At 49.2% G+C, this 16,770-nt stretch overlaps 1 protein-coding gene across 1 annotated transcript in view; it reads right to left on the reverse strand.

The window, feature by feature from the left end:
* GABRR2 (gamma-aminobutyric acid type A receptor subunit rho2) overlaps positions 1 to 16,770 on the reverse strand; it is a 36,708-nt gene that overhangs the window by 18,721 nt on the left and 1,217 nt on the right. The window contains exon 2 of the mRNA XM_057739510.1: positions 7,655 to 7,761. Within this exon, the coding sequence (XP_057595493.1) occupies positions 7,655 to 7,761 (107 nt within the window). The remainder of the gene's footprint in view (positions 1 to 7,654; positions 7,762 to 16,770) is intronic.

Here is a 16,770-nt window from a genome sequence, read left to right on the forward strand (position 1 = left end):
GAATACATCCACGTGCAGGGAAGGTGGTGCCCCCAACTCCATGAGACAGAAGCCCCTGAGCTCAGGACCCTTCTGGTCCTCACCCTATGCCCCTCTTCATCTGCTGTCCATTGTATCTTATATAATGTAATGTTCTTTATAATAAACTGGGAACAGTAAGTAAAGTGTTTTCTTTACTTACTGTTATGATAGCAAATTATCACACCAGAGGAGGGGGTTGTGGGAACCCTCCATTTTTCAGCCAAGTCAGAGAGAAGTGTGGGTAACTTGGGGACCCACTGCTTGAGATTGGTGTCCCAGTGGTGGGCAGTGTTGTGGGACTGAGCCCTTAACCTGTGGAGTCTGCACTAACCCCAGGTAGTGTTAGAACTGAATTAAATTGTAGGACACCCAGCTGGTGTCCACAGACAACAGGAGAATTGCTCGGTGCGGAAAACCCACACACTGCAGTCAGAAGAGTTGTGAGTAGAACAGATCATATTAGTAGCAACAGTACAAGCCCTTATCCCGGCCGAGGCCCTAAGGGAGGCTGTGCTGTGAGTCTAGGAGGCCAGGCCATGCTCTCCCTGGGGCCGCAGCGTGTCTTTTATGACGTCAGCACCCAGTGCTTGATGCACCGCCCCCACCGTCACCACGCACATGCTCTCTGCTGCATCGGGCTGCGCTCAGTGCTTCCTGACTCCATCCTCACGACCACCTGCTGTGGCAGGTACTGGTATTACCTCCATTCTACAGGCAAGAACCTGAGGACTAGAGAGGTGATGGAGGTCCCCAGCCAGAGGGGGGCACAGCCACAAGTAGATCCCAGGGGGCCACCTTCAGAGCCCCTGCTCTAATGAATGCCTGTGCCAACCAGAGCATTCTTTTTTTTTTTTTCACCGTGCCTTGTGGCTTGTGGGATCTTATTTCCCTGACTGGGATTGAACCCAGGCCCTTGGCAGTGAGAGTGCGGAGTCCGAACCACTGGACCACCGGGGAATTACCAACCAGAGCATTCTTAATAAAAACAGTTAGTTTCCTGAGCACTTCCTATGGGCCATGCACTGTGCTAAAACCCTCACACATAATCTTCACTTAATCCTTAGAACAGCCGTCTGAGGTAAGTACTATTATTAGCCTTATAAATATGAGGCAGGTGAGGAACAGAGAGGCTCAGGAACTTGCCCAAGACCACACAGCTATTAAGAGGCAGAGCTGAGGTCTGAACCAACCAAGGCAGTATAGCCTCATTATAGTGGTTTTACAACATGTCTGCAAATTCAACCCTCCTCCTATCAAAAGTCTAACTCCTTTCCGCCTTGAACCTGATTGGGCCTTTGTGGTCAATCCAAAGAATAGAATGCACCGGGAGTAACAATGTTGTGAAACTTCCACTTGCTGCTGGTTTCTCCTCAGCTGCCAGGTGGCCAAATTAGAGACGAAAGAAAGGAAAGAGAGAGAGAGAGAGAACGATGAGAACAATGTCTTGATGCCCGAGGAGTCCCAGCTGTCCCAGGCCCGGTGTTGGCATCTTCCCAGCCCACACACCAGACAGGAGAAGGAAGACACTTTTGAGAAGACCCTGTAGGGGAGCAAAATGTACCTCCCCACAATGTCTCTTTGGCGTGTGGATTATTTCAGGCTGGAAACAATGAAAGTCCAAAAGACTTGGGAAGAAACTTTGACCTTCCCCCTAACTGCCTTAAAGAATTTACATAGAACAGACCATTATGGGCCTGTTTCCAGAATAGAGCTATTGCCAGAGACACCTGCAAAGAATATGAGGTGGTGTGGAAGGGCTTAGAGTCCAGTGTGTCCCATTGCCACTGCATGGCCAGCCCAGCAAATGCTGGTTTACCAAACATTTGCTTTTCCATCTCCATGTCAATTGCCTTCTTCTCCTTTGAAGTCCCAAACCTCTATCCCCAACACCCTCTTTTGTCAGCAGCTGAAGATGTATTTAAGGTGAAGCTTTCACCATTTGGGTGAGTTACTCCGTTTTCCTGGGTCTCTCCCATATATACATGTTATTAAAGTTGTTTGATTTCCTCCGGTGAATTTCTCATGTCAACTTAATTCTTAGAGCAGTCAGAAGAATCTAGAAGGGTAGAGAGTTTTGTTCTTCCTGACAACACCACCAGCCACCACCATCTGACTGCAACCCCCTGAGAACTGCCCGGCTGAGCACAACTTGATTTGTGAGCAGATAAATGCCTGCTATTGTTTTAGGCCACCGTCTTAGGGTGGGTAACCAGAAACCAGAAACCTACAGCCCGTGTTCACAACCACGATGCTGTGAACAAAGTAATTAACCCATACGTGAGTGAAGGAATGAGTGTGTGTGATGATTTCAAAGGAGAAAAATGTCACATTGAAACAAGAGGATAGGGGCAGGGCACAACGTTTAAAAGAATGACATAACCGTTGAGGACACGACCAAAATTGGTTAGAACCAACTAGGTCCAACATGGCAGAAGATTCAACTTCCAGTGGACTTTGAGCCACATCATACGCTCATTGTAATACATTAGCTAAATGACACACCCACCAGCACCATGATCGTTCCAAGGCTGATCATAACAGGCCAAAAAGTGGGTGGCCCAATTCCTGGACATGTTTGCCCTTACTCCAAAATAGTAGCAATCATCCTTCCATTTGTTAGCCTATGAAATTACCCAGCTCTTAAAAACTACCCACCCCATATTTTAGCGACTCTCGCCTTCTGAAATGGCCGGCACTCTGTCTGCGGAGTGTGTTTCTCCCATGGCCACCCTCACCTTTTGAGACAGACCTCATTCTGTCTATGAAATGTGTATCTCTCTAAATAAATCCACGTCTCACCTATCACTTGGTGTCTCACTGAATTCTTTCTGCACTGAGACGTAAAGAACCTGAGCTTTAGTAAGTCCTGAGACCAGGTGTGTGATTTCAATGAAAAGACAGTGGGTTCAAGTCCCAGTCTGGGTTTTGGCTGGGTTCAGGTCCCAGCCCGTGGGTTCAAGTTCCAATCTGAGTTGTGCAGTTTTAGTATGGTTACCAAGAGCTGAAAGATGCTTGGTGTTAGAGGAAAGGAATTAAACTGGGCTCTAGGCAGGGACAGGCTGTCAGAGGAAGCAGGACAGTGCAGGGGGCCACCAGGGACAGATGCTCATAGCAGACTCAAGCACAGATGTGCAGGGACAGAGAGCCTTCTAGGACACAAGCGTCCTGTCAGGGGGAAAGTGAGCTGGGGAGGCAGCTGGGCCAGACCGTGGAAGTTTCGGGACCCAGAGGGGAGAGGCAGGGGCTGCATTTCATCCCATAGACTATGGGAAGCCCTGAAGTCTCTGGGGGAGCGGTGCAGGGAAAGGGTGTTTCCAGAAGGTGATTTGGCTACGAGGGGTGGTACGGGGGCCATGGTGTTAGTGTCGTGAATTCCAAACTTCTTACTATCATCACCCACTAAAGAGAACATTTAATTGATTTATGTTTATGAAGTCATTTAAATTTAAATTAAATACTAAAGAATAAGATTTTGTCAGGGAAGGTGGAGCTTTGGAGGGCCACAACCATTGAAGACACAATGCTAAGTGAATAAGCCAATCACAAAACGACAAATACTGTATGATTCCACTTACACGAGGTACCTAGAGCAGTCAAATTCACGGAGACAGAAAGTAGCATGGTGGTTGCCAAGGGCCGGGGGAAGCGGGAAGTAGAGAGCTGTCATTTAATGGAGTTTCAATTTAGGAAGACGGATAAGTTCTGGAGATGGTCGCTGGTGATGGTTGCACAACAACCTGAATGTGCTGTAGCCACAGAACTGTATGCTTAAAAATGGTTACAATGGTCAATTTTATGTTATGCATGTTTTACCCCCATTTTTTAAAAAATTAAATTTTAATTTCAAAAACTCGGCATTGCACTCTTTCTCCTAACAAATGGAGGGGAAACCCCAGGCCTCTGGAGGTTCTCCTAACCAGGACACACCACCAAACCAGGCAGCTGGGAGCTTAGACAAGATATTTTTGTTTTAACTGATCCCTGGGATTATTAGGAAGCTGCTAGATTTTTAATCTTTTCTTTTTCCAGACTGAAAAGGTCATCCGAGGGGTATGTAGTCTTAGGCAAATTCCTCTCTATCAATTATGTTTAAATGTCAGTCCACAAGGACGCCCCTCTTCAAGAAACAAGTTAGGAAGAGAAGACAGGGGTGGAAGTACACACCCCCAGTTGCTGAGGGGCATCTTGTCGGCACGGCCTGCTGAGTGCGCGTGGCTGCCAAGGGGGGATTGTCAGGCTGGGCTGGCATTAGGGCAGGTTGGACCCAGGCTCTGCGTTGGACCGGGGGCCTGGCACAGGGCTGCGCCCAAGGAAGGTGGGCTTTCTATTACTCACACAGAGTCACTTATGTGCTGTCTGCCAGCCTCCTTCCTCAGAGACACACCCTCCCCCTGGCCAGTGCCCCTGCCCAGGAATGAGGAGCTGGGTGGAATGGAGACCCTCAGGAGCATCTGCAAGAAAGGCTTCTTGGCTCTAAACCACCTGCAGATGCTCCAGGGATTGTGGATTATAACAATCATTGTAGCCCCGGGCGGTGGGAAGCCCCCTCCTCTCATGGCCCCATCCAGCCCCCTTGACCAGGACTCCGCGAGTTGCAAAGCTTCTTATTTATGAATTCATGTGTACCTCACCATGTGCTGCCCTGGCCCTCTTTCATCCAAGTAACATCTAGACATCCAGGAAAGCCCTGCAGGGGAGAAAAGGTGCCCAGAGGACCAGCTGCTCTGGGGGAGGGGGTTGGAAGGAAAGAGGAACAGCCCCCTCCCATGGCCTTGGTGACTGAGATCTTGACAGCTGGTGTTTAAGGGCCTCAGGTCTTATCACACCTGCTGGAGGTGACACATCCTTCCCCTGCAGCTTTCCCTAAAGTCAAGGTCTTTCCCAGCCCCAGAGGCTTACTCAGGCAGGGGCAGGGGACTGTCCTGATCCTCCACACTCGGGGACACTGCTGATGGGCCCAGAAGTTGCAGGGATCAGGATACAGGAAGTCCAATTTGCTCCTCGAACGTGGCTTGAGGAAGGAGCACTCTGACTGGGGCTGCAGCATGTTGGATGATTCAGAGCTGGGTTTTCTGCTAACGTGGCAGGATTTCACTTGCCAGTCCTGAGAGCTAGCTCTTGGCTTTCCTGGCTTTCTCCCAGAGGAGGAGGGCGTTTTTCTGAGGCTTTCACTCTTTGCATCTGACATTGCAAAAGAAACTGAAGTTCTGCCCCCAGTTGTTTTGTGGCCATCACTTAACCCCCTGGACCCCAGGCTCTTCTTCTATAAACTGAAAGACCTGACCAGGTGATAGCTCAGGCTCCTGCCAACAACAACAGCCTCCATTAGAAAGTTACAATGCGTTATTCAGAAGATCACCCACAGGCAGACACACTCAGCTGCCGCATAAAACTATTCACTGAAGCAGGGCCATGTTATGACTTTGGCCGACCCTGGGCACTTTTGCCTTCATGGGCCCTTCCACCAGAAAAAATATTTGAAAAAGCATATTTGACAACTGTGTTGGTATAAAGAAGAATATGTTACTATTATATATTAACATTCTCTTCTACCTAAAATTTTATTTCTTTCTTCTGACTTTAAGGTAAAATCTTGGGGCTTCCCTGGTAGCACAGTGGTTAAGAATCCGCCTGCCAATGCAGGGGACACGAGTTCGAGCCCTGGTCCGAGAAGATCGCACATACTGCAGAGCAACGAAGCCTGTGCACCACAACTACTGAGCCTGTGCTCTAGAGCCCGTGAGCCACAACTAATGAGCCTGCGTGCCACAACTACTGAAGCCCTTGTGCCAAGAGCCCGTGTTCCGCAACAAGAGACGCCACTGCAGTGAGAAGCCTTTGCACCACATCGAAGAGTAGCCCCTGCTCTCCACAGCTAGAGAAAGCCCGCACGCAGCAACGAAGACCCAACACAGCCAATAAATAAAAATAAATAAATAATTTTTTTTTAAATTAAGAAATAAAATAGAATCTTTTCAGGGCCCCTAGGGGTATTGTCTGTGAGCCATGAACACTCCGCCTACTCTCCCTAATGGGTATGTGGTCCCAGGACTGGAGGACACGCGGGTCGAGGGGGCAAGAAAGAGAGCCAGCTAGGAAGGCGGGTCTACCTCAGCAGCAGCGTGACCTGGACCTGTCATCTTGCCTCTCCGCGCCTCAGTTTCCCCACCTGGGCATAATAATAGTATCCACTTCGTGGAGCGGTTGTGAGGACTGATGTAAGATGGTGCCTGTAAGTACCCAGCGTAGAACGGGGCCCCGCACAGGAGTGACTGAAAGTTGTTCGCGGTCATTAATACGATTGTTTGTCAACCTTGTTCCAGTCGCCTTAGCTGAGCCTCTGTAAGGAAGGCAACGGGGAGCTTCCTGCTTGCAGATGGTCCCGCTAGCACCTCCTGGAGCACACACAGCTAATTTTACAGCTGCTCATTCAGGACAACTCTATTGAATTTCATAAAACGCTTTGGTGGCATTACCTGAAACAAGCCCTCGAGGGCGCCAGGATGCCTGGCCGGGCAGCATCCCTCCCGGGGCAGGAAGAAGAGGCAGGGGCTGTCATCTGTCACCTGCTTTCCCCTCCTGTTCGGCAGGCGTCAGGGCTCAGGGAATGGAGTGGGAGTCTTTGAGTCCTTTTAAAAAGCAAAGGCCTCTGGGATAAACGAACGTCCTAATCCCCTAATAGTCACACAAGAGGGAGGCCTGACAGCTGGGTTTTTCTAGGGGACCAGGAACCCGTAGGTGCCGGGGGGTTTACATACATTATCTCGTTTAATCCTGAGGGATTCCTGTCCCCATTTCACCAACCAGCAAGCAGAGGCTCAGAGAGGGTCGGTGACTTGCCCACAAGTCACCCCTACGCCTTCCTGCCGCCCCAGGAGAACGCTGGCACCTGAGAGAAGTTCAAGAGCGAGACAAAGGGCAAATGGAAACGAGCCTCCCTGGGTCTGTCTGGCCAGGGCCCATCAGCTGCCGTGCCCCAGGCCTCAGTTTCCCCACCTGCACAAGGGTGGGCGTGGCCCCCGTGTCTTGGGCATGCGGCGGTTCTCAGCCCTCTCCCTGCCTGGCTGGTGAAGATGGCTGGCTCCCTTCCCAGCCGCCTCCGCTCTGTGGCATTCCCCCCCGTTCCTGACAGGGGCAGCCACCGGCCATGCCACCCCTCCCCGGCCCCCCAAAACAGAGAAGCTCCTTCGGGGGCAAGTCTGCAAGGGGGCTTTGCAAGGGGTTAAATTGTTGCTGCGCTGGCAAGCAGCGGGCCCCCTCAGAACCCCAAATTCCTAGCAAGGCGTGGGACGGCAGAGCAGGGGGGTCCTTTCCTGCGCACACGCTCCCCTTGGTCTTATTTTTTTCAGAAAGGAAAGTTGGCAGCAGCAGGGCTGGGCCTTCGTGAGTGTAAACAGCTTAATCACCCTCAGCTCCTCTTCTCAATAGCCCTCTCCACGCGCTTCCTCCTGGCTCTTTCCTCCCGGGGATAATTAGTGACCCCGGAGCCGGTTGGGCTTCTCTGACTGTGAGTGGGAAAATCAGGGCCCCCGGGGAGGCTGTGCCTGCGGGAACCCGATGGAACAGCAGCAGGAGGCAGGCCTGCGATCAGGCCCCAAAGCGCCGAGGGGGGGACACTGTGACACAGTCTTACCTCCAAAGGCCGGCCTCATGGTGAAGTCAAGGTCATCCACTCTGAGCAGTGGCTGAGGTTTTCCGTTTCGGATTTTCGTCACGTCGAGGTTCTTCTTATATAGGTGACTGCAGAGGCAAGCAAGAAACGTTTCGCATCAGTCCACTAAGGCATTGCATGAGATGGTTTGGGGAGATTACTTCCCGCAGGATCTACCCGTTAGGCACCTTGTCCCCCATCCTACCATCTCTTTCTCCACTGAAGGGAGCTCAAGAAATAAAGGATCCCTCCAGCTTGCTCCCAGCATCCCAGATCCTCCCAGACAGGCTGACCTGAGGACCTGGCCCTTCCAGAGTTTTTCTAAAGTAGATACCCCCTCAAGCAGGACACCATTCTACCTTGGCAAGCTCCTAATTGTCTTGCCAAAAGTCATGATTGGGTTGAATTGTGGAAAATTATGATTTTTTTTTAATATTTCTTCAATGTTGTTATAATATTGGTTTTGTGATAAGTAAAATTCTGAGGAACTTCCCTGGTGGTCCAGTGGTTAAGACTCCACGCTCCCAATTCAGGGGGCCCGAGTTCGATCCCTAGTCAGGGAACTAGACCCCGCATGCCGCAACTAAAGATCCCGCACACCACAACTGAAGATCCCACACGCCGAAACGAAGACCCAAAACAGCCAAAATAAATAAATAACATAAATAAATAATAAATAAATATTTTTAAAAATCAATATACCAAAGTGGCATTTTTTTTAGAAAAACAAACAAAAATAATAAAATTCCGAGACAAATGTAGTTAAAGTTTTAAAAGGCCGGTTTTATCCTAACCAGACCTGATGCTCCTTACATTGGTCCAGTTGGCAGCTGCTTGCAGAAGCCACCCTGGCAGAGAGAGCCTCAACCCTCAGGAGAACAGACCATTCACCGCCAGTGGGCATCGAGGCCACAGTTGGGCACAGAGTTGCTCTGACTATTCAGCCAGGTGGTGGGAGGGGATGCTGGGGCCCAGGACTGTGGACCCTGCTTCCCTGTCCTTCCTTTAACTGAGAGGACAAAGGAGAAATTCTCTCCTCTGTCTCACTCACACTCATTTCTTTCCAGATCTTTTTTTTCCCCATCACAACCACACATAATCCTAAAGCAGTCAAATTCAAAGCTTTCTAAAGCAATATTCTACTTACAGGATTATCAATAAACAGGAAAAATAATAGGAGGAGAGGAAGAAGAAGATGGAGAGAAAGGAAGGAGGAAAGAAGGGAAGGGAGGGAGGTTATTTGTACATTTGGATCTGACAGGATGTGAGTTTTAATTCTTTTTTTCTTTTCTTTTCTTTTCTTTTTTTGGCCGCTCTGAGAGGCTTGCGGGATCTCAGTTCCCCGACCCGGGATTGAACTCGGGCCCGGCAGTGAACGCCTGGAATCCTAACCACTGGACCACCAAGGAACTCCCCGAGCTTTAATTCTTGACTGAAGAAAATAACCTTGTAAGAAGTCAGTGTTACTGTCCTATCTGTTATGTGGTGGATACTGAGGGTTTTAGAAGTCAACAAAGAGATTTTGGTTTTGAGTATTTGTTGTTCATCCGTATATAGCCCTATTTCCGTTCTGTGTTCTTACCACACTTTGTTTAATTTTTAGAGAAACAAGCATATTTCCTGTTTAAACTCTGTAAGAGGCAAGTGACATATTTCCTGTCTCGAGGTCCTATTCTCTGAAATCCTTCTTAGCTTTCATCCTCTACCAGCTCCGCCCAGATGGGCTCATCTGATGGGAGGTCTGAAGCTGTGCTCATCAATTAAGTACCTACTGGTCACATGGGACTGTTTAGATTTATGTTCATTAAAATTAAATAAAATGCGTATTCAGTTTCCTCAGTTACGCTAGCCACACTTAGGGTGTTGCAGGGTCACAGGCGGCTGGTGGCTACTGCACTGGACAGTGCAGATGCGTAACGTTTGCACAAGGATGAAAAGTGTTATTATTCGGTGCTGACCTGACCCTGAACCACCCTCCCCACCCAAGAAGCAGATTCCTCATGAGCTGGGCCTCCCCGCCTTCCAGCCCTGCTCCGGGAGCCGCCTGACCCCGCCTCTCACAGCTCCCGACCTCCCAAGCAGGCTCCCGCTTCTGGTGAGGGCTCTGGTACCACCTACTTCTCTCTATCTCCATTTGGTTCCCCCCATCAGCCTTGGAGATGTCAACAGCCATATTGTAAGAGAGCAAAATTTGCCACCCCAAAATGTGTCTCTTTGGCATGTGGATTATTTCAAGCTGAAGACACTCAAGGCCCAAAAGATCCAGGAAGAATCTTTGAGCTTCCCCCTAACTGCCTAAAAGAATTTGCATAAGTGGGCCTGTTCCTGGAATAGAGCTGTCATCAGAGATATCTGCAAAGACTACGGGTCGGGTGTGAGTGAGGGGGGGATTCTTCGGGGCCTGGAGATCAGGGTCCACCGTGTGCCGTTGTCTCTGCCTGGCCCAGGACGCCATTGGTTTACCAAACATTTCTTTTCCATCTGCATGTGAATTGCCTTTTTTCCCTTTGAAGTCCTAAACCGCTACCCCCAACACCCTCCTTCGTCTTTAGCTGAAGATGGTTTTTAAGGTGAGGGTTTGGCCACGTGGGTGAATTACTCAGTTTTCCTGGGTCTCTCCCTTGGATGCAGGTTATTAACCTTTTGTATGATTTTCTCCTGTTAATCTGTCTCATGTCAATTTAATTCTTAGACCAGCCAGAAGAACTTATCAGGGTAGAGGACAATGTCTTCGTCCTGGACAACATGGATACCCATCCTGTACTCCGGGTGCACAATTCTTCAATTCCTGGATTCAAATTTATTTGCTCAACGCATTTCTATGGGGCACCTACTCTGTCCAAACACTGCTCACTCAACTCATGGGAGGACATATATTCCAAGCTGATGACCTAGTGGGAGAGCTAGACAGTAAACACGTGAGCAGATAAATAATGTAATTTCAGAAAGTGTTGTGCTGTGAAAATATAGTAAAGCAGGGTAAGGAAGACGCGAGAGATGGGTTGGGGTAGAGGGTGATCAGGGAAGCCTTCTGAGCCCTGGAGAGGGTGAGCCATGAGAGGAGCTGAAGGAAGTGCATTCTGAGAGCGGGAGGAGCACGTGCAAGTGTCCTGAGGTGCGTCTGGCTTGTGTGGGAACAGTAAGAAAACCCGTGGGTGGAGAATAAGGAGGAGGAAAGCAGTAATAAAGGAGATGGGAGAGGAAGCCAGGGACCAGATCCCGAGGCCCTCAGGGGTATATACTGAGTGGGGAAACCCATAGGAATTCTGAGCACTGGAGTCAAAAGATAGAGGAGACTGTGGGAGGGCAGAGAAGAAACGGGAAACCATTAGGAGACTTCTGCTGAGGGAACATGGTGCCTGGGTTAGGGCAGTGAGTTGTGGGAGTAATAAGAACTGAGGGAGGCGGAGAGGCCTTGCTGATGGATTGGGTACGGGGTATGGGGGAAACAGAGAGGCAAGCATGGCCCAGGTTTATGACAGGAACCTGGGTGAATGGTGGGGACATTTGCTGAGATGGTAAAAACTGGGGAAGCGGCATGTTGGTGGGGATGACGGTGTATCAGACTCTCAGGATGCCGGTGAGACCCCAGGGAGTGCGGTGGGGGCAGCTCAGAAGGCCGTAGCCGTAGCAGTATTTTCACTTCCTCAGTGCTTGTAAGTTCTGGGGGTCCCTGGGGGCTCAGCAGAGGGGCCTGACGCTCCTTCTCCCAGAGCCCTCTGAACTCTGCCCTCAAACACCCAGGCGCAGCGTCCTCAGCTCCTCCCCTTCTCACTACTCATTCTCATCAGCAGTCAAACTGGATTCGAGTCTCTCTCCCCTGGAACCAACACGAAGCAGAGACTCTGGACCCCACGTCCTCCTCGTGCACAATCATTGAAAAGTGACGGCACGGGCTTGCCTGATGGCGCAGTGGTTAAGAATCCGCCTGCAGGGGACACGGGTTTGAGCCCTGGTCAGGGAAGATCTCACATGCCGTGGAGCAACTAAGCCCACAAGCCACGACTACTGAAGCCCCCACGCCTAGAGCCAGTGCTCCACAACAAGAGAAGCCCCTGCAATGAGAAGACCTGGCACCGCAATGAAGAGGAGCCCCTGTTCACCACAACTAGAGAAAGCCCACGCGCAGCAACGAAGACCCAACACAGCCAATAAATAAATGATTAAATCAGCCTTAATAAAAAAAAGTGATGGCAGGACAGTGGTGGTAGTACACTCTCTTTTGAACATTTCCTTTTTTTAAAAAAAATCTCCCCCCCCAATAAATAAATAACTTTCCCAAAGAGCTGCTGCCATTCCTCACTGCCAAGCACATCTTGCCCCGCTTGTGCCTGAGCTGAGGCTTTGCAGTGCCTTGGAGAGGGTCGGGGAGGACCAGCCTCTGCGGGAAACCTCGTCTTCCAGGACAGGGTGCTGGTCCTCCTCCCACCTCCACTGCAGCCTCGTCCTCCTCCCTGGCCCACTTATATGCCAGGGTCCCCAAGGCCCTGCCTCAGCTGCCTTCTCTTCCCTCTCAACACTCCTTTTGGCAGTGGTTTCTTTCTTTCTTTCGTTCTTTCTTTCTTTCTTTCTTTCTTTCTTTCTTTCTTTCTTTCTTTCTTTCTTTCTTTCTCTTTCTTTCTTTCTTTTTCTTTCTTTCTCTTTCTTTCTTTTCTTTCTTTCTTTTTCTTTTTTTCTCTTTCTTTCTTTCTTTCTTTCCTTCTTTCTTTCTTTCTTTCTTTCTCTCTCTCTCTCTCTCTCTTTCTTCCTTTCTTCCTTTCTTTCTTTCTTTATTTCTTTCTTTCTCTTTCTTTCTTGGTTGCGTTGGGTCTTCGTTGCTGCACACAGGCTTTCTCTAGTTGCAGAGAGCAGGGGCTACTCTTCATTGTGGTGCGTGGGCTTCTCATTGCGATGGCTTCTCTTGTTGCAGAGCATGGGTTCTAGGCACGTGGGGCTTCAGTAGTTGCGGCACACAGGCTCAACAGTTGTGGCACACAGGCTTAGTTGCTCTGTGGCATGCAGCATCTTCCTGGGGCAGGGATCAAACCCATGTCCCCTGCATTGGCAGGCGGATTCTTAACCATTGCACCACCAGTAAGTCCTGGCAGTGGTCTCAACTGTCATTCACTTACTGATGATTCCTAAATCTATGCCCCTTGCTCTAGACCTTTATAACCTACTGTCTAACAGACTACCCCCAGTTGGGTATCCTATAGGCATTTCAACTCAACACGTCCATGGTTTGGGATCCGCTGAGTGTGAGGTGACCAAGCTGAAAGACAAGTGCATGTTATGTGAAACTGGAGGAAGAGTAGGAGGGGTGAGGCCAAAATGACAGACTGAGGCTGCAGGGGCTCAGCCAGGGAGATCCTTGAAGATCCTGTTAAGAATTTTATCTTTATGAATCCCTAATGGTCCAGTGGTTAAGACTCTAGCTTCCATTGCAGGGGATGCAATCCCTGGTCAGGGAATTAAGATCCCACATGCTGCACAGCCAAAAAATAGAAAAAAGAAAAAAAAGAATTTTATCTTTATCCAAGGGCCAAGGGAAAAAGAGGAAGGCTGTTGGGCAGCTGGAGGAAGAAGCCATGATCAGATTTGTTTCTGGACAAGCCCTGTTGCAGCCGCACACTCCGAGGAGGAAGAAAGGCCAATGGCTTCTTCCTGCCCGATAGCTGGAAGGTGGGACCTAAGTCAGTTCCCTAGATGCACTCGTGGTCATGGAAGGGCCCTTCCAAGGAGCTTCCGCCCTCCCAGGTCTCTTCCCCAAGAAGTGGAGCAGGACCAGGCCCGGCTCCCTGCGCAGCGGGTGCTGGGCTGCCGTTTCAGAAGCCGCAGCAGAGACCACGTGGAGGCAGAGCTCAGCCTGAGGGCTTAGCCGATCACACACGTGAAATGGTGAGGGCAGCTGGCTCACTGGCCCCCTGACTCGCAGGGAGCAAATCCCTCCTGGTCAGCACAGCTTCTCCGTTTAGAGGGTAGGATTAGGGGAGCGGAATTCCCCTCATGCCAGCGTGCTGGCAAGAGGGAGATTGAAATCTCAGCGCCAATAATGGGGACCCCGAATTTTTCTTAAGGGTCCAGTTATTTGATAACTCGGGCCACTGATATCCTGAGCCTTGAGCTACTTGTGTGAACTGAAGGCCCTGCATCCATCCTTCACAAGGGATGCCGGCCACCGCCCGGATACCTGAGCCCTCGGACCCCAGATGCCAGGGGCCATGTGTGGAGCCCCAGCCCAGAGATGGGGCCACCAGAACCTTCATGGAACCTCAAACCCAGCCTTGTCAGGGTGTGGAGGGGAGAAAGAAGGAGAAAAACGTGTTCACTATGCCTTTGAAAAGCAGGGCTGGTGCCATCGTGTTGAGGGTTGTTTGCTGCAAAAACAACAGCAATCATCACGCCCACACCTCGTGAATCACGCCTCCCAGCTCAGGCCCTGAGCTGCGGTCACCCCATCATCTCAGTTGGTTTCAGGTGGAGAAACGAGGCTCAGAAAGATCAGGAAACACAGCCACACGGCCAGGGAGCAGCAGAAGCAGGGCCGGAACCTCCTTCCCCAGACCCCTGCAGAGGGGGAGGGTCACTGGGTAACAAGAGAGCCAAGCGGTTCCTGGGTTCAGCACTGGAGCCGTGATGCAAACGGAGAGAGGATGCCAAGCGCAGGTGGTACCAAGGGGGCAGCAAATGGGAAGGAAAGATGAAAGGGGACCTCAGGCTTCGGGACCAGGAGGGGCCAGACAGTGTGATCAGGGCGGAGCCCAGACTCCCAGATCTTGGTGTATTTTCAGATCTTAAGGGAGAAGGGCCTCTCTTGGTAGGAAAGCAATCATGTGGTCAGCAGGGCACGGAATACAGTGGGGAGGCTGAGAGGCAGGAAGAACAGAACACAGCAAACAGCTAAGAGCAAACAGGCTCACTTGGCGACGATTCAGTCAAGAGGGACACAAAGGATCAGAAAACCGGAAGCAGTTTTGAAAAGGCAGCTGCTGGACAGAGTACTTGTTTTGTGAGGATGTGGCCAGGGTGATGCAGGGAAGCTTGACAGGTTAGACGAGGTCCTTTCAGTGTGTGTGCGTGTGTGTGCCTGTGTGTGGCTGCATGCGTGAGTGTGACCATCTGTGTTACATGTGAATGTATGACTGTGTGTGTGTGAGACCAGGTGTGTGGTGTGTGACTGTGTGAGTGTATGAAACCCTCCCTATGTGTGATATGTGGTGTGTATGCGCGTGTGTGTGTGAGAGAGAGAAAGAGAGAGAGAACAGGACTTCTAAGAGAAGGAGCTACTCCACGGAGATGAAGTGCTCTAAGACTATGGTGAGAAAGGTCAGGTCGTTTCATTCCTACTTATTATTATAGCTTAACTCTTGTGTCAATAATGAAAGTACTTTTTAATCAGATGTTTGGCTGAAATTTTTCACAGAGACATAGCTCTGTGATTGTCTGAGCGTGTACACTCCCCGGTGGACTGCAGGAAGGCCTGGCACGGTGTTCCCTGGTACATTTTCTCTATGCTTTTTCCCAGCTTCTGTTCAATAATTATTTTATATTCTTTGAACGTGTGTGTTCATCTTTTCATCCCCTTTTAACACCTCATGGGATAGATTTCAAAACGTTATCTTCACCCTTAAGGGTCAAATGCATTCCAACCATAAACAGTATAAAGTTTCCTCAAAAAACTAAAAAGAGAACTACCATATGATCCAATAATTCCACGCCCAGGTATACACGTGAAGAAAATGAAAACACTAATTTGAAAAGATTTATGTGCCCCAATGTTCATAGCAGCATTGTTTACAATGGCCAAAATGTGGAAGCAACCTAAGTTTCTATCAACAGATGAATAGATAAAGAAGATGCGGTCTATATATACCATGGAATACTACTCAGCCATCAAAAAGAATGAAATTTTGCCATTTGCAGCAACATGCATGGACTTGGAGGGCATTGTGGTAAGTGAAATAAGTCAGAGAAAAACAAATACTATATGATATTACTTATATATGGAATCTAAAAAATAAACTAGTGAATATTTAAAAAAGAAACAGACTCACAGATATAGAGAACAAACTAGGGGTTACCAGTGGGGATAGAGAAGGGGGAGGGGCAAGATAGGGCTAGGGGATTAAAAGGTACAAACTACAATGTATACAATAAGTAAGCTACAAGGATATATTGTACAACACAGGGAATATAGCCGGTACTTTATAATAACTATAAATGGAGTACAATGCATAAAAATTTTAAATCACTATGCTGTACACCTGAAACTAATACAATACTGTACATCAACTATACCGCAATTTAAAAAAAATTTTTAAACAAATTCAGTCTGTCCACACGTTCATGCAGGTGTCTGGGAATGAGACCATGGGTCTTCTGTCAGTGACAGTGATGCTGTAACTGCCCAGGCTGCCAAGTGGAATCCCTGAGGGTCCCTGAGGGGCTCGTGCTGAAGCCCAGCACCAATATTAGAAATAGGTTCAGACAACACTTCCCTCCAGCCCGAGTAAATCAGGATCCTAAGTTCTAGTCCTGTCAAGCCACTAGTGAGCTGTGTGAACTACTCGTGCCATCGTTTTGCCGTCTATAACATAAGACAGCGTTTCCCCATGTGTGCTCTGTGGAATATGAATCCCCTACAAAATTGTTGCTCTTTTTCTTTTAAAGAAACACTGCACAATTTATCCTCCTCTTCAAGATTTACAATGTCTATTTGCATAATAAATGTTCTATAAGTTCTGCTATAAAGATATCCGTCTAAAATGCTCTAAACCAGGATTTCCCAAGCTTCTTTGACCCTGGAACCCCGTCTTCATACAATACCTATTCACATTTCACAGAATTAGAACTCAGGGACTTGCTGGACCAGATGACCTCTGCGGTTCCTGCCAGTTCAACAGCCTAGGATTCTGGCCACATAACCAGGATGAGTCTTCAAGAGTGGTGCCTCTGTCCCATCATCCTGAACAATTTGTATCTGTTTGCTTTCTGCCTGAATAGAATGAGACTCCACAGAGACTTTACATCTCCCAGAGCAGCAGTCTCTAAAGTAGGGGCACACCTGCAGGGCTCAGGATGCTCTACTAGGATGCAGGGAGTAGAGACTGTAACTCTTA

The sequence above is a fragment of the Hippopotamus amphibius genome, chromosome 6 (assembly GCF_030028045.1).
Source record: "Hippopotamus amphibius kiboko isolate mHipAmp2 chromosome 6, mHipAmp2.hap2, whole genome shotgun sequence".
In the NCBI taxonomy this organism is placed as follows: domain Eukaryota; kingdom Metazoa; phylum Chordata; class Mammalia; order Artiodactyla; family Hippopotamidae; genus Hippopotamus; species Hippopotamus amphibius.